This window comes from Quercus lobata, chromosome 3 (assembly GCF_001633185.2).
Source record: "Quercus lobata isolate SW786 chromosome 3, ValleyOak3.0 Primary Assembly, whole genome shotgun sequence".
Lineage (NCBI taxonomy): Eukaryota > Viridiplantae > Streptophyta > Magnoliopsida > Fagales > Fagaceae > Quercus > Quercus lobata.
This window is the reverse complement of record NC_044906.1, coordinates 24,485,892-24,504,731: the sequence shown is the minus strand read 5'-3', so window position 1 is coordinate 24,504,731 and position 18,840 is coordinate 24,485,892. Positions and strand designations below refer to the sequence as shown.

Below are 18,840 nucleotides of genomic sequence, written 5' to 3'. Positions count from 1 at the left end.
ATCCAAACGAGCTTCTCATAAAAGATTAAGACAACCCAGGAAACAATTGGCAAGTAGGGGCAGGCCCAACTGTTGTGGTAACCTGCACTCTATGGACGACAACGCAAGGATGAGCTACACTTATCCTTCTCCATCAAAAAGTTTTGTTGCAAAATGAGGTTTGTGAATCCTGTGAATAGTGCACGGGATCCATTGAAAAAGCATGAAACACTTTTCTCAAAAAAGAAAAAAAAAATTGAAACTCTGGACGCAAACGTGGCTGCTGTATCCAAACGGATACTTAATCATTTGTAGATTATCAACAAACTAATTAGGATTATTATGTATTTTCACCTACTCATGAAAAGTAATCAAATTATACAGGAGCCTTCAACCACTAAAACCTTCTTCTTTTCTCCAAGTTTAAGATTGTTTATGAACTATGATGAGCTAGATAATTCCCTTCGTCCAGGCTGGACGAACTCAGGCGCCTTAAAGCTGATATTTAATGCGGAGTTGTTGAACATTCGACCATTGGGGTCTTCATGACTCCTCCTTAAGCAGCCAGAACGTTACAGAAAGACATTCAAGCTCCCGTTAAATGACACCAACGGCTAGGAAAGGAGAAACCCTATTTAAGTAATGCCATACGTCAGGCAAAGGTACATACGCACATGCCACATATATAGACATACAGAAATCAGAGTACTGGTCATTATCACTACTTTATTTTTATCTGACTTGCTTTCTTTGTAGTTTCGTGCAGGGTCATTGACGAGCCTGGAATACGCTCTGTCTGGTCGACCAATTTGACTGACGCTTTTGGCATCATCAAACTATATTGAGATAATTTTACAAAATCACAGCCATTATCCACCAGACTACATGTAATACCAAATATATGCTAATAGATCACTTAATTCCAAGCCATGGATGCTTGAACTCTATAAAACACTCTTCCTCTTCATTGGGGTTGCCTCAAATTCAAGATGCTTGAAATCCAACACTAAACCACATCATTCCAGAAAATTGGCTACGGGTATGTTTTCACTAAAAAGAGTACCAAGTTACAAGCTCAGTTTTACATAAAACATCAATTAAAAATATATACTAACCATAAAATAACACTAATTAAATGAAAATTCTTCAGATTTGGGGCTATAAAATTTATATCTAGTGGGTTCTTCTGGTTTTCTCATATAAAAAAATGCATTTAAGAATCGTAGGAAAGATAAGAGGTTCTTCTGTAATTCTTCTTCTTCTTCAACTCCTCTGAACTCTGAAGTCTTAATCTAATTCAACCAATACACCCCTTGAAAAAGTCCTTCAAATAAGAATATACATTATAAAGTTAATATATGCATATAAAACCAAATAAATGGTTAAGTGTTCAGTAATAAGGTAAATACACCAATTAGATTTTTTGATCTACAGACTAAAGCTTGTTCACAGAAAAATCGTAAGTTTGAAACCGAACCTCTATGTCTCAAACAAATAAATTCTCTTGAACACAAAATTTTCTGTTGCATAATAAAATATATGTGACACACATAACAAAAAAAAAAGTTTACACAAACGCTTAGCCCGCCAATTAACCTCCTTGGCTGAAAATCAAATTCTGCTACCCATAGTTGTGTAATGTTGTAATTCTGAAGCTGCCTCCAACTAAAGCCATTACTGACTTACGGCCACATCACACCACTCCATAGCCCCACAAACCACTTTCAACCTCCAACTAAATAATTTTAACTTTAGCAACTCTAATAAAGGGTAATTTTTTGTGTTGGAGCTGTTAAAATAGCTTTTTAACAATTTTAATAGCTCTGTTATGAATGCTCTAACAATTATAATTCTGGCATTGGAAACCATAAGGCATAGACTTTCAACAAATTTTGTTTTTTGAAGCATGCAACAACATTAATAATTTGGGATTTTTGTTTGACAGCTTTAATTTTTAATTTTGGGTTTAGAATTTTAATGTTTTACTAGTCATTAACCCGAGCCATGCACAAAAAAATTCAAAAAAAAAAAAATTCTTAGCTATTAACTTATTATTATTTTTTTAGAGAATTTCAATTTATGGTATCCGTTTTTGATAATACTTTTTATCATCAGACCAAAATGTCAATAAATTTTTGATGTAGGCAGAGATTGGACTTCGGATCTCTTATTTAACTATTAGAGACTTTACCATTTTAACTAACTGGAACCCACGTCAATTAACTTATTTCCTAAAATATGGTATTCGTTAATTTTTTTCTTTTTTAAAAATAGAATTAAAATAAAGACTTAAAAGCAAAAGCTTAATTTGACGTACGTGGATAAGATATAAGAAGCCAAAAGCGAAAAAAGAGTGTTGAGAGAGAGAGAGAGAGAGAGAGTGAGAGAGAGAGAAATGGCAATTTCAGTCTCATCACCTTTGATTCTGCGGCAGAGACTCCAGGTCCACGGGCCTCGGTGCTCCTCAACCACACCGGATAACAATCACTCTCACTCCAAAACCAAAACCAAAACTAAAACCCCGCAGGCATTGAAACTCGTGGTCAGTGGAGTCACTGAGCTTTTGAGACTCTTCTCTTCCTCCAACGATTCCAGCTCAAGGTGTGTACACCAAAGCTTTCAATTTTCATCCTCATGTGATGGGTATTTTCCATTTTTGGTCCTTGTACATTGTACTTCAATTATGCATGTGAATGTCATCTTTGACAGTCCCTTACTTAACTTTTGAATGATCTAATAAGCTGTTTCACTCTATAGCTTGCAAAATAGATCACAAGATTCCCAACATTGTATTTCAGGGTGAAAAGTTCTTACCTTTTGCTCTATGGAAACAACTTAACTGTTGATATGGCTATGTGTAACATGGTATGTTCCATGTTAGCCAAAAGCTGTAATGGAAAGTGTCTGTGAACAATTGATTAATGATATATGAGCTGTAATTTGATTGCGGTGCACCCTTGGCCTAATGTTCACTTGTACAAAAGTTCTTGTGGTGTGTGGGGAGCAAATAAGTTCAAGTTTTTAAAAAGGAGTTTCATACCCATATACACTTAGATTATGATAGGGTAGAATTTCTATCTTATTAAAAAAAAAAAAAAAAAACTGTAATTTGACTGCAATAATTTGTTATTTAGTGGAGTTGTTCTAAATTCTAATTGCATTTTTACTTCTACAATCTACTGACAATTCGCAAAGGATGTGGGTATGTGTGTGTCTGTGTTTGCTAATTTGATATTTTGCAGATTGGAAAGAGAAAGAGATGAAAAGAGAGAAGAGATTGAAGTTTCAGGCATTGATGATGTTGTACTGATCCTCAATTCTGATTATGAGAATGCCTACTTTGTAACAGGTACCTTCTTACACTCCAAAATTTTCTGTGTGTTAATGGGTGGGTTAAAAAACGAAATTATAAATTAGTTAAAGGAATTGATTTGAAAAAGGGAAATGGGCCCTAGAGAACTAACTTGAAAAGAAAGTGAGGCAATTCCAAGAGAAGTATTCAGCTTAAACGGTAAAAATCACTAATGCTCCCCAATGAGATGTCTTAGTGATCTTATAGATCTGTCCACCTTAAATGTATAATCTTGACAAATGGTAAGTTCTCTGTATGGCATCTGCTCACAGGTGTCTTTGAACTGTTTTAAACAGCTCTATATTTTCTTTGTGAACTAAATTCACTTGAATTAAAATCAGTTAACTATTAGGCATTTTTCTTGTAATGTGCAGTAATATTATCTTTTCATCTGAAATAGGGGTTTTCACTTCTGCAATTTATGCTGAAGATTGTATCTTCGAAGATCCAACTATCAGATTTCGAGGTAAGAAAAATAATGGTGTATTTTTTCTAATTAGAATGTTTCCACAATTTTTGTTGTGATTGGTTGTTTGATATGTCTGAGTTTCAGTTTATTAAGATTCTATAAGAATGGAATAACACCAAAAAAAAACAAACATCTCTAATTATGAATTTAGTCAGAATTGTTATCTTACTCGCCTTTTGTTAATCATGCTCGACTTTTGACTTACATCTTCTAAATTTGAAGCAAAATTTGTCCTGTTGAATCTGATAGATATATTTAAATTTTGTCCAAGTTGTGTATCTAGGTGATTGACCTATTTTAAGGTAACACTATCACATCAGTCTTTGTATTGTGTGTAAAGGTGAAAATTCGACTTAGATCCTTGCATCTAGTATCTAACCAGATTTTGTGACATACCCAAATAATACCAGATGCCTGAAATTTCTCTCTCTCTCCCCTGTTTCTGAGAGTGACTAAAAATTGCCACTGTGTGCAAAAGTGCAAATATTTATGGGAAGGATAAACTAATATCTCTGCTCATCACCTTCAGGTAAGGAGTTGTATTCACGCAACTTGAAATTGCTTGTTCCTTTCTTTGACTGTCCATCAATTGGATTACAAAAGCTTGAGAAGGTAGTCATTCTCTATGTGAAAATTGATTTTATTTATAATAATGGAATGGTTGGATATCTACACATTAACGGAGTGAGAGGCTAAGATTATGAAATCCAACGGAAAAATGAAAACATGAGTTATTTCCATATTTAGCTTAACATTGTTCTTAAGAATATGTGAAACAAAGAAATTGAGAGTTTGTCTCCATTTTACAAATCTACTGTTTTGCATGGAGTTCTGTATAGATTCTGGATGCCTTCTGTGATGCCAAGTTGAGTCATATAGTTTCACTTAGAAGTATATGAATAAATGGAAGATCAAAGGCTGTCTATTTATTTATTTATTTATTTTTTTTGGGTGTTGGGTGATGGCGGACTTTTGTTTACAGAATTTTCTTTTGGGGTATTTTGAAGGAAATGGTAAACTGCAATTTCTAGAAAAAGAGATGTACAGTTTCTGCAAATCCAGCTTTCATATACCTAGAAGTCAACTATAAGAAATCAGTTGAGTTTGTATTTTATCTGGTTCTATTTAAATTTTTTATGCTGCATAATAATGAGTTATATCCCATTTGAAACCCCCATTAGTTCATTAAGGTCAGCTCCAGATCTACCAGATGGAAACCCTAGGATTTCCAGATCTTCAAGGATTTTGTAAGACACATTATTCTGCTTGTTGCCTTTTGTTCTTTTATAATGACTTTGTAAAGTTGTCTATTTTAGAATTTAAAGCATACGGAGCATGGGCTCTTTACTCTTGTACAACACTATTCACATAATTTATTATCAAATCAAGACATATATGGAATTCATTAGTGTCTGATAATATGACTTCACTGCAGGGTATCAATTCCAAAGCTAATTTTGTGCTTGCAACGTGGAACCTAAGGTGCCTAACTTGGTCAATTTTGTGTGTGTGTTTTGGTGCTAAATAAGCTTAGATATTCTTTGTACTTGCTCTCTTCAGGGAAGGGAGGTGTTTAAGAATTTACTTATTTCTGTTCTTTGTATAAAATAGTAGATTACTTTATATGTTTTTTAAAATAATGAAAATAAATGCTCTTAGAAGCTAATCCCCATCAACTCATAATTTGTTCTGCATATCATGCAGTAATTTTTCCTATTCTATTCTAATTTTTTGTTACAGTTGTTTGTTATTTGTGATATCATTTTTACTAACCTATTCTACTAATGACAAATATTTTCACACCTTTTTTCATAATTTGCTAAAATGGCAAAACTGTAATTGGTGAGCGATCACTTTCAAATAGACCCACCACTAGCACTGCTTTTATTGCTTGCCACTGTCACTAGACTTATTCTTTACTCAAGAGGCTTCATGCAATGAAGTGTATTTCTGCTTTATGTGCTTTGCATGCATTACATTATACTGTTCTTTTGGATATCCATGCTAATGCTGAGAGATGTGTGATTAGCTTGCTGACTACTTTATTGACCATGCAGTACATAGAAAAATATGTAAAATGCAGTTACTAAGTAATATAGTACTGTTTTGCATAGCAAGACCAATGTCTGGCGAAATGTAATTTACCTCAGTGCTTATCAACTATGATGTGTGCCAGGCACACTAAAAAAATATGTAAATCAAAACTATTATTAAGTGCTATCTGTTGCACCATTATATATTTTCCATTTCTACAATGTGATAATGCCATTTCCAAATGAGATGCCTTGCATGAAGGAGGTCATGTGTGGGCTTTAATTTAGTTTTGGGACAAATCAAGATTATTCTACTGCAGATTCGAAACTTAAAATATTTCAAAGGAACTAGTGTAATTGATTCACTATTGGCTTGTTGCCTCCTCACTTCCACAAACAGCTATTATTTTCTTGCACTTTTGAAGTACAAAAACACTTCTCCTTGATTGCGTCAGCCTATTAATATTCCTTTTACCACTAGCTGTATGTCCAGCCTATTTATTAGCTGTTTTTTTTTTTTTTTTTTCACCTGCAGGACTTTCCTGAAACTTCCATGGAGGCCCCTCATTTGCATTGATGGGAGTACAATCTACGAATTAGACGACGAGTTTAAAGTAAGAAATAAAAACTGTTTCTATTAAGCAATGTGCATGTGTGAACTTCTGGTGCGTAGGCCAAAATTGCTGCTAATTACAGGTAGTTTGTTCTTTTCATTCAACAGATTGTTAGGCATGCTGAGAGTTGGAATGTTTCTGCGCTTGAAGCAATTGGCCAGATATTCACCCCTAGATTTGGAAGGCCAAATGATTGAATTTTCAAGGCTCAATGAAGAACCCAAATATTCTTACAATATTATCCTCTGTACCAGCAGTTGATTCAAATTTTCCTGGTTACACAGGACCTCTGCATGTTTTGGTACTAACGATACAAAATCTGGAAAAAATTAGCATGACTACAGGTTTAAGTTCGAAGTGTGAGTGTATGGTACTAATTTGAGAATGCTAGTACTTTAATCTGTGATTATTATGATTATCAAGAGCTTTGGTGAGTTGAGTAATGGATTGTGCTTTGTTTAAGATCGTCAGAGAGATAAATGAGGGGGAAATTTTAGTGGCAGGAACCAGGATTGGAATTCCTTATCTATTGAAAACCATCTATACAGTATTCCCCTGGAGACCACTTACACTTAATGAACTCAAACTGTGATCTCTACTTTATCTTTAATTCAAAGTGGACGCCCATTACTCCAAGGCTTAAGGCACTCATTACCCTTCAGGCCAGGTCTATATATATTAAAGTTTCTCCATTTATCATTTCAAAGGTATGCTTCTGCACTTTATATACCTGTAATTATATAGGAACAAAAACATCATTTACATGTGCATATATATAAAAGCTGTAAAGTTGTAATGAGAGCCTCTCATGGCCTGTTGGAGGTTCAATTTCAGCCACTGTGAGGGTAGGCTTTAAGTTCTTACTAGTCTTATATGAGCACTTCTCAACATGAAGGCGCTGGTGATGAGTAGATAGAGAGGTGACTTTGAGAGAGTGCTAGCCCAAGTGATTCCATCTTTGAAAGTAGTGTGTGCTAAGGTCTTATGGAGCCGGGCTGACACAATGAAGGGGCTCAGAAGTGGACACTGGACACCATGCATTTAAAGCATTCTTTTAGAACTAAGAAGTATGAATACCTCAAAATCCTCGGCGTGTTTGTGTTGGACATGCCAATAACATTTTTGCATTTGTATCCTTATGTTGGGAGAAATTTAAAAAAAAAAAAATTATTTGAAATAGAATTCCTTTAATTTTAAATATATTTTTAAAGATTTTGATAGTTATTTATTTTAAAAACTTAACAAACATAAAATATGCCAATAAATAAATAAAATAAACCAAAAAAATTATATTATGGAATCACAAAAGAATAAGTTATATAGCATTTAATTTAAAGGGGAAGATAGAGGTAATAAGATACGATGCAACATTTCAACCATGGAGAGGTGAGAAATCTAGATTCTAGAGGGCTAATGGAATGGAGATGGAGACACATCAAAGCTTAAAAATTAATCAAGAGTGTCGAGTTTAAGGATTTGCATGACATCCAAGTCAAATATGGTCGGGTTTAATGAATGAAACCTGTTGTCAATTGAAGTTGTGTTCAGAGGCGACCATATATGACAGGATCGATTCATGTCGATAGGTTTTGGTCGGGTCTAGGTTGGTTTTCTCACCCCTAGTAGCAACATGAAGAGTAAAAAGAAAATTTTCATAGTGATTATGTTGCATTTAAATTCTTAATGGGTGCAAAATGGGTTGTTGGTCAAGTTGAGTAATAAATATATATTTATTACTAAAAACTTTATTAGACCAAAGAAGAGTAAGTTACATCTTGAATCAGAGCTTGGTTAAGGAAACAACGCTCCTCTTCTAACCAAACTGAAAAATCATTTATGCCAGAAGCATATTTAGCTAATAAATGAGCTAGCCTATTGCCTTGCCTACGGACATGTGAAAAAACAACCTGTCTAAACTCTTGAGAAACCAACAAAGAGCTAGAAATAATAGCAGCCACAGATGATGGTGGCGGAGAGAGTTCCTTCATAGCATTGATCACCAAAAAGGAGTCACCTTCAAGAATAAAATCTTGTATACTAAGATCTTTATCGAATTGTAGCCTGACCTCCACTGCTTTTGCCTCGATTTCTACTGCTTTGAGAGGGGCTGAAATCTTCTTGCTAAGGGCCCCAATAACATTACCTTCCTCATCTCGAATCAAAGCTCCCACAACTGCAACTTTTTGATCAGCAAATACAGCCCCGTCAATGTTGATTTTGAACATTCCTCTCAGTGGTGGCTTCCAAAACTCAGGCTGGACTTCCCTTCGCTACATCGGCTCGGCAACACATTCTCGATATTCAACCAGATACTCTAAAGCATTAGACCCGATCCTTGTAGTACTTTTCCTCGCACCTCCATTCCACAGTTCATTCCTGTTCGTCCAAAGAGACCACGCCACTATGGTTACTTTTTCAATCAACTCCGAATCCCATTCAGCTTCGACCACACCGTACCAGACCATATCCATGAAAGAAGTGAAACGTATGGATGGCTAAATACTGAACAACTTTAAGCTATCCCAAACCTCACGTGCTCGGTTACAATCCCAAAATAGATGGCTAGAACTCTCTAGGCCTGAATTGCACAGCTTGCAGCATCCTTCAGTCAAGACTTTCCTACGCACTAAATTTTCTTTGGTGGGAAGTGTGTCTCGGCAAGCTCACCATGCAAAATGGCAAACCTTGTAAGGGATGTTAAGCTGCCATATTTGCTTCCAAAACCTCCTCATCCTACTGTCATCAGAAGCAGCCCCAGCTAAGCCTTCAGAGACAAGCTCCACAGCCACTCTGTATGCTTTTCTAACACTGAACTTACCATTATTTGTAGGAGCCTAGACCTGCCTGTCCTAGGGAAGCTTAGAGCTCAGTGCGATACTACAAATATCGTCAACTTCATGTGGGAGAAAAATGCTTTGAATCAGGTCGATTTTCCATGTACCAAGAGTTGGCTCAATTAATTCACACACCCGAGCCTCCAAAGGAAGACCAGCCGGAGGAGATATAATCTTGTATGTTGAGGGATTAAGGGTCCATTTATCCATCCATATCCGAATGCTTTGACCATTGCCTACCTATCATCTAATTCCTTTTTTGATAATATTCTGCCTTGCCATGATACTTCGCCACGCATATGATGGATTTGCACCCAAACTAGCTTGTAGAAAGTCACTCCTAGGGAAATACTTCGCCTTAAAAACTCGATAGAGCAGTGAGTCACCACCCAGTTGTAATCTCCATCCCTGTTTAGCTAATAAAGCAAGATTAAATTGTTTTAGTTGTCTAAATCCCAACCCCCCTTGAGCTTTAGGAGTACAGAGTTTATCCCAACTAATCCAAGCCATCTTCCTTTCATCTCTTTGTTGTCCCCACCAAAAGTTCCTCATAAGGCTAGTCATCTCATCACAAAGTTTATTCGGAATCTTGAAACAACTCATGGCATATGTAGGAATTGTCTGGGCCACTGCTTTGATCAGAATCTCCTTACCTGCTTTTGAGAGTAATTTTTCCTTCCATCCCGCCAGCTTCTTTGCCACCGTTTCTTTGATTCCCTTGAAAGAGTTCTTCCTATTCTTCCCCACAAGAGATGGTAGGCCCAAATACTTTTCATGTTGTTTAATAACTTGTGCCCCAAATTTGGTCTTGGTCTCTTCTTGAATGTCTGTGGCTGTATTACTACTGAAATAGAGCGACGTCTTTGCCTTGTTTAATTGTTGCCCTGATGCATCTTCATAGAATTTTTAGAATTCTATATTTGTTCTCTTCTTGAATGTCTGTGGCTATATTACTACTGAGATAGAGCGACGTCTTCGCCTTGTTTAATTGTTGCCCTGATGCATCTTCATAGAATTTTTAGAATTCTATATTTGTTCTCTTCTTGAATGTCTGTGGCTATATTACTACTGAGATAGAGCGACGTCTTCGCCTTGTTTAATTGTTGCCCTGATGCATCTTCATAGAATTTTTAGAATTCTATATTTGTTCTACTAATATGATAGGCTCGAATATATATATATATATATATATTTTTTTTTTTTTTGAGAATCATGATAGCCTCGAATTGATATTATTATGACAAGTTAATTTAATCGAACTTTAATAAATGACCTTAGGGTCGTTTAGGTATATTTTTCAATTTAATCTATGATTATTTTTACTACTTATATGATATCGTATAAAAGTGCTTGTTACATATCATTCCTTGATGACTCTGCATGCACATCATTCCTTAAGGATACGTTCTTTCATGTCTTTTATGCATTAAACAAGATTTTTTTTCTTCTAAAATTTATCACCTACTTATTTTAATGGCAATCATATTCCTCCACTTCTTCTTTTATTTTATTTTACTTTATTTATTTTATTTTACTTTATTTTTTGTTTTGGTCTAAGCCTATCGGTCTACGGTAGGTCTTTTTATTTTTTATTTTTTATTTTTTTTTTGGAGTACGTCTACGGTAGTTACCAGCATGTTTTGGTTTCAAATTCTATTGGGCGATGATAAAAGTGTTGGTGGAGAAGCTAGAGTTTATACTTTATATATATGGAGATTCTGAATGGTTAAGGAATAAAATTTACCAAACCTTCACAATTAATTTTGTGCATTTTATTTCCATCATTGATTCCTGCTTATTCTGCTCAATATCACATTTTTAATATGGATCAACCTTGAACGCACCTCGTAAATAGTAACTCGCGACATCCTGCATTAAGATATTATGAAAGTTGAAGCATTGAGAGTGTCAGGGAGGAACACATGGCACTATTTATATGATCCATCCCCCTAAATCAAATCAAGTATCTAAAATATACAATTCAATTTGATTTCTTACATGACACTTTAATTTCTAACAAAATAGTTTTAGCCTTTTATACTTGTTAAATTGTGGATTCATTTAGAATTTGAATTTTTCATAGTAGCTCTTCACAAATTCATTACACCCTTTCAAGTTTAATACTTTCGTTGAAAATCACACAGATTATTGTTGATGCCTATTTTTGCGAATCCATATCCAAAAGCCCATGAGGAAGAAAGCCCAATAAAAATCAAAGCCCAAAGGCCTACCAAGAAGACTAAAGAGCAAGAAAGGTCCAAAAAAAGAATACAGATCTGCAGCAGATCTACAGCAAAATGCAAATTTGCAGCAAATTACAAATCTGCAGCAGAATACAGATCTACCACAGAATACAGTTCTTTGGCAGAATGGCTTTGGCAGATAAAGACAAATTGGGCCCAAGACCATTTTGATCCAGTTAACATTATTTGGCCCACAAAGACCCAAATCCTTTTGTATAAAAAGATAGGTGTGAAAGCTAATATGAGGAAGCACGATGAAAAGAAACAAGGAACAAAAGGAAGTGTCAGTAGTAGGAATCACGTGAAGGAAAGAAAAGCCAAATCAAAGGAAAATGACAAACGTAGCAAGAAATGCATGAAGAAATAAGACAAAGACACACAACAAAACAAAACAGCTACGGCAAAAACAGTGTGGGAATGAAAGAAGACAAAAATAGAAGACAATGGAGCAAGTACAGAAAGGCCGAAGCACCACTAACTTGTACCCAACCAATACAAGGGAGGTGGGCCCATGGTCAAGGGGATTCAGAGGGTGTGGTTTGGTGGTGGGGGGAAAATGGGGTCTATATTTGGTTTTCTACCATGACTTCTTTTGGGAATATACCTTGCTGGGATAGTATCTTACCCAAAAGAAGTAATAGATGGTTAGGACCATTTGATGCATGCCATAGAGCTAGGTAGTGAGGTAGCCCAATTCTGATCCATTTGAACCTAGAGGTAGAGGTATACAGCAGGAACAAACAAAATGAAATTTTGTCGTGAAATGAGTAATGGTGCAGCTGACGTATTCTGAGTAATGGTAGTGGTCGGGGCAACTAATGGGTTGGTGGACAGTCCTAAAAGGATGCCCACAACAAACCAAAAACAGTTGGTGAAGCCCTAGGGGTAAAAGGGAGAAATCTCATTGAATCAGTTCACTATAAAAGGAAGAGGTAACCATAGCAGAAGGGGGAGACCCAATTGGGGGGGGGGGGGACGCACCTAAGAGAGGCTCTTAGAAAGAGAGAGTCACCTAGAGAGAGGGACCCAAGAAAAGAAAAGACCAAAGGGGGAACAATCCACGGTAGGAGAGTAGTAAGCAACTAAGAGTAAAAAGAACGGAGAGAAAGAAAGAAAGAAAGTGGTAAAAAGAAGAGAGAAAATACGGCAAGAATAGGGGCATGCATCAATAGACCATCTTTTCCCTCCCTCTTAGCAAACCCACTCTTTGATATCCCCAAAAGTAATAGATAGTAGCCATTTAGGCCTATTCTTCAAAATGCACAACTTTGATGGCAAAAGCCAATGACAAGGTTGTTCAAGTTGGGGTTTGGGTTCTTTCTTGGTTTACTTATTCTATAGAAAGATTCAATACTTGATTTCAATTGCAAATATATTTGATTTCACTTATTATAAATTATATCTGTTGTATTTAATCATTCTGCTGTAGCACATTTTTATCACGTTTGTTGCATCAGTTGTCCTGCTGTGGTATCTTTACTTATTGTACTAGTTCTTCTACTGTAGCGCCTTTTCATTATATTTACCGTGTTAGCTATTATACTAACTAAACCTTTTCTGCTGAAACTTTCTTCTTTATCTGTTATTACGTGTTTTACTATTGACACAAACTAATCATTATCCTACCATAAGTATATATATACATATATCTTGTTTCTCATTTTCTGCAAAATATATTTTATAGATGTATATGTGAATACGTATAAGTATATTTACCAATATGTGTATGTATATATTTGAGAATATGCTAACCCATGTAAGCTAACATTTGCTTGATTGGTATTTTATTTGGGTTTTAGATTTGTTTATGTGCAGGAAGTAGAAAAGTATTTCTGTAGTAAAAAATGAAGAGTAGTCATTCACATTGCAAAAGGCTTTACTGCACGGCAGAAGGCTTTAATGCACAACAGACAGCTTTAATGCATAGTAGACAGCTTTACTGCATAGCAGAAGGCTTTAATGCACAGCAGAAAGCTTTACTGCATCGCAAAAAGCTTTACTGCATCGCAGAAAGCTTTACTGCACAGCAGATGGTTTTATTGCACAGCAGGAAGTTTTATCGCATAGTAGAAAAGTCTGTTTTGCGGCAGAAACTGGAGAAAAGTTCCTTCTGCGGCAGAAACATAGGATAAGCCCACTTTGTAGCGTCTTCCCTTAGACTTGGACTCAACGTTTGCATACAAACTAGTAGCGGCAAAATGGTACTTTGAAGTCCATTCTGCAAAGCACCAGGCCCGACTTCCTTCTTAGAAAAAGAAACGTAAAAGAACCCTCTACAATTATATACTAACTTCTTAGGAAGCTCTTAACAATAACCAAAAGATATCACTTCAATATATAATATCGAAGTGGTATAATATCATATATAGTTATACTAAGTAACTTGATATTGTCCACACAAACACACACACATATATAAAAGATGAGTTCAAGTTATACGTGATGTAATTTTAAGTTATGTTACATTATCAAAATTTTTTTTATTAGGTGCAAATTTTAACAAATCTGCCATTGAATTATATATATATTTTTTCTCATACTCTACATGCTTGCAAAATTTCAAAATGATTTGAAATCAATAACTATGTTGTCAATTAAATGTTTAAATTTCAAGTTTTTGTACTTAAAATTATGCATCAAAGATGGATTTTTAGATCGAATAGTAACCAACATCCAATTAATACAAAACTTAGCATGCATGATAAGAACACAGACAACATGTAATATAACAATGGGATTTATGAAAAATTAATTCAATAAAAAGTTACTATGCTTATACTTCCATCCAAAGCCCTAAATTTTGAAATGATTGAGTTGATTTATTCTAATTGCTTCAAATTAAATTTATCATCATAACTTTATAGAATAACTATATATATATATATATATATATTGTACCCTGACTTGTCTAAAAACATTTTTTGAATCGATAACTCCTTCCATAACCTTTAAAATGAGTGATTTGCTATGAAAAATTGTAATTATTGGATAATCCCTTCTTACATGTTCACTTGAAACTAATTGCATTGTTATAAGTGTACTTGGCTTTTATGAAAATCAAATGTTTACATAATAATTTATTATGAAGCCACGTGACCGTAGCCAAAAGACATTTCACAAATTCCAAAACACAGCATATGTTTTAGGTTGCTCTCTAGCTTCACAATAACTTGGAATTCTCTTAGAAAATTTGTGGGAAATAAATATATGAGAGGTTTATGGCTAGGAACAGCAGTAAAAGAAATTAACAAATTCTCTCAGGTTCTAACAATCTCGGTTGACAATGAAATAAGTGAGGTGAGAGGAGAGCTTTCTATCCAATAGTTTTTCAAATAAAATAACTCACTTGGCCCTTGCAACTCGCTTGTGCGCTCTTCAATTCCAACTTCAGCTCTTGACCTCTTCAGACAATTACAAGATAGTCCCATTAAAAGTTGAAAATACAATGAAAAATAGTTCAATGAAGTACAAGGAATTATCAAATATGGCACGAAATTTGCCAACACACTAAAATCCTAACATGTTGAAAGGGTGTGGAACGACAGGAATAACCAGGATTGGAATTTCTTTTCTATTGAAAACCCATGAATAAAGTATTCCCCTATAAACTACCTACATGCACTTTGGAACTAGACACACGCACAAGCACAAATACACACACACACACATATATATATATATATATATATATATTTGTGTGCCCCTTTTTTGCTAATTTTTTTTTTGAAAGCTTTTTTATTTTTGCCAACTGTGACCCGGCCCATTCATCATTACAAAGGTATGCTATTGCATTTTATATTTCTGTAATCATAAGAGAACATAAACATCATATGAACATGTGTGCATATATATGTGGGTTGTAAAGTAGTAATGAGAGCCTTTGATGGTCTTGAGCAGAAATTCCAGGCTTTATGTAGTCGGTTAGTCTTCTATATGGATCTTTTTACAGTTTACTAATAATATGTAATATGTTTGAGATGATTGTTCGTAGGGAATCCTAGTCAGTGGAGTATGCGTTCATGATGTAAACTTAATGAATGATTGCCTTTTCATCTGAACTGGGGTAAACACTCAACATTCGTCTGGCTTTGTGGTCCACGTGACAAGACTAGCTCTTGCATTTTTGGGCATCATAAAGCCTTTTTTTTTTTTTTTAGTTTATTTATAATTTGATAGTTATAATGGAGAAGAGAATTTAAACTCTAAATTTTATAGAAATACCAAAAAATACCAATCAATTGAATTATAAAGTTCTTGATTCATAAATGGTGGAATTATAAGAAAGAGGAGTTTCAAATGAATTAAGAGATATTGACTTCAATTAAATGAACCATCACCTAAAGGTGGAGCCAATAATCATTCTCAGTGAAGGAAAATTGGATTGTCTGAAATTGAAATTAGAGAGAAGCTAAATTTATTTATCAAATGGATATATTTATGTGTAGGTTGATAAAGTTTTGATCATTAACACTTAGATAAAGTTTTTTTTTTAATTAATTAATTTTTATTTATGAAAAGATAGTAACTTTATTAAGAAAAAACAATTCATTACATATTGAACTAAAGTCAAATCAATAATATCTGAATTTTCCTCTATATAAAATTAATGCTCTAAGCCAAAAAAATACTTCACCAAGCGAAACATTGGTTATTACTTATTACCAAGCTCAGTAGTCAATAGTAAAGAAGACACATTTTACCCCAACCTAGTCAAGTCATTGTAGTTGTGACATTTGAACTTTTATGGTCCGTTTGGATTGAGGGGAAAAGAGGGAGAGTAGAGTAGAGTAAATTTAGCATAAAATTAATTTATTTTTAACTAATTATACTCTACTTCCCTCCACTCCTCCTCCTTTTCCCCTCCATCCAAATAGGCCATTAAGGCGGTTGAACATGCATGTCGGAATAAAGGCCTCTTGTATCGTGCTTGACAAGGTCAATAAAAAAACCTATTCTTACTAAAGTTAATGGTACGATTAAACTTTTTTTGTTTTTGTTTTGAGAACCTAGTGCAATTAAACTTTCTAAAATATACCCTTATCTTTTAGTAAAATAATTTAAAATTTAAAAATACAAATTGATTAAAATATTAATTTACTATTTTTAAAAAAGTTCCTAAAATTTAAGTTTTTTTCCTATTTCTTCTCCAATATGAATTATCACTTTTTTAAAACAATTCAAAATTTCAAACTTTTATCAACTATCACGTAAAAAAATATCCTAAAAATTATGACATTATTTCTATCTCACTTTTAAACATTATTCTATGTTAAAAAAAAAAAAAAAAATTAATGTGGAGAAAGATCCTAAAAATTAGGATACTATCTCTATCTTACTTTTAAACGTTATGACATTAAACCAAAAAAAGAGTCATATTACATGTGCGAAGCGTGTATGATAAAGCTAGTTTAATATAAAGAGTTTGAGATCTATGGATAGGAATATATAAAAGAATAAGAGAATGAAATTGTCCATCTCCTTTTTTGGATTCCTTATGACAGTCTTCTCCAACTATTTTTAGAGATCTTTAAACTCCCCAGCGTTTCTCAAAAAATTTATCAAAATCATGCTTCTTTACACTTATGAAAATAACAAACTACAACCCTTGGTTCTTGGAAAATGAAAATAAAAGGATTAAATAAAATAATTGACTGGATTCAAAATTGAAGTCAATTTTTAAGTAAATTTCCCCTTTCTTTTATATTCTTCAAAAACCAAAAGAAAATTCTTCAACTCTAGGATAAAAGAGCAAATGAAGGATCACACAAAAAGGTTGAATTCAAACAAAAATAAATCAATTAGAACAATAATGCAAAACTATAATTAAAGAATGATTTCCAAATTGAAAACTTTTCTCTTTGTCACATACAAGCCAATTGATTACAAAAAATTTTCACATACAAACTTTTCTCTTTACTTTCAACAAAAAATTTCAGAATTCAATCCTTCCTCCAAGCATACAACAACAAAGAAAAGCCCCCATTACTCCCACATGACCTAGTAGATGAAGAACATGATGAACTCCTCCTACCATCACTACTCTCCTCAGCCCATTGCAACACACTTGAACATGACGGCGACGGTGACAACCATATTGCCGACGGCGTTGAACCGGAACTTGATGAATCCGATAAACTCTTCCTCATTAATCTCTTCTCTGGTCCTACCATTTCTGGCCACACCCCACCATCACCAACTTGAAAAACAAACACACCATGCCCAATTCCATTAGTACCACTATTATTGTTATTACTATTACTAGTACTAATATTATTGACCCAATTAAACACGTCCCAATAAAATTCCACTTCAATGCCACCCACGTAAATTTTCTCATTCCCTCTAAATTTCCATGCTAACCTTTTTACAACAAGCCTAATTTCACCATCTACTTTTACTTTGAGCACTCCCCCACCGCACTCAATTCCAATCTCATGTTTGGTTCCCAAGAACTGAGCCCGGGATACATAATTACTGCGTCCAAACACGTGCTCCCTCCTAGACAACAGAGTTGGCTCACAGAGCTGGCGAGTCAAGGCCAACCCGGATCTCCGAGTCAACTCGTCATGAAGATCACCAAGGAAAAACTCAAGCTTGGTGTTGCAAGAGATGGCAACATAGAATCCCGAGTCGGGCTCGGCCGAGTTGCGCGTGAACTCAGCCCGAGTGAAGTCCCAGTAAAGCTTGATTCTTTGGTAGTGGTGGTGGGTTAAGTAGATGGACTTGGAGCCTGGGCGAGATTTGAAGAATGAGAAAGTTGATGGGTTGAGAGAGATAGTGATGGAGAAAGAGTCAGTGGCGTAAATGGTGAGGGAGTGAGAGAAGAGGGTTTTGGACCAAGTGAGTGTGAGATAAGTTGGTGAGTTGCAGAGGTGAGTTTGGTATATGCAAGTTATGAGGTTTTGAGGGACTTGATGATTAGAGGTTTTGTTATTGCTTGAGACTGTGTGTGGGCTGAAACATGCTGGAATCATGGTGTGTTTCATTACTCTTTGCGTTTGTTTCTCAAAACATTCAACTAGTCTTTAGAGAGAGAGAGAGAGAGAGAGAGAGAGAGAGAGAGACAGAGTTGGTTCTTGGCTTAGTCACTTGAGGAGATAGTTTGGGTTTTGAATTACTTCAGAGAGAGAGACAGAGAGAGACAGACATTTGTGTGGGTTTGCAGTTTGATTGGTTTCAATTTAGGGGGTATATTACCTCTCTATTTGGATTTTATTTAAAGCTTATTTGCATAAAGCAGGTAAAATTACAAATAAAAATGATTTTCTATTATGAGTACTCCACTCTATGTTTAATTAATAATTATAACTTGTTAC

General features: G+C 34.7%; 3 protein-coding genes across 3 annotated transcripts; 1 reads left to right on the top strand and 2 right to left on the bottom strand.

Moving 5' to 3' along the window:
- The first annotated feature begins 2,326 nt into the window (after window positions 1-2,326).
- On the top strand, window positions 2,327-7,083 carry LOC115982580. Its single transcript, XM_031105207.1, has 7 exons — window positions 2,327-2,580; window positions 3,222-3,328; window positions 3,732-3,797; window positions 4,330-4,412; window positions 5,236-5,282; window positions 6,369-6,447; window positions 6,555-7,083. Exons 1-7 carry the CDS (start codon window positions 2,375-2,377, stop codon window positions 6,642-6,644), a joined length of 678 nt encoding a protein of 225 aa, XP_030961067.1. The 5' UTR covers window positions 2,327-2,374; the 3' UTR covers window positions 6,645-7,083.
- A 1,112-nt stretch (window positions 7,084-8,195) lies between these two features.
- LOC115980619 lies at window positions 8,196-8,672 on the bottom strand. The gene has a single exon (XM_031102849.1). The coding sequence runs from the start codon at window positions 8,670-8,672 to the stop codon at window positions 8,196-8,198; it is 477 nt and encodes a 158-aa protein (XP_030958709.1).
- An 8,791-nt stretch (window positions 8,673-17,463) lies between these two features.
- Window positions 17,464-18,498, bottom strand: LOC115980618. Its single transcript, XM_031102848.1, has one exon. It carries the CDS (start codon window positions 18,496-18,498, stop codon window positions 17,464-17,466), a length of 1,035 nt encoding a protein of 344 aa, XP_030958708.1.
- Between the last annotated feature and the right edge of the window lie 342 nt (window positions 18,499-18,840).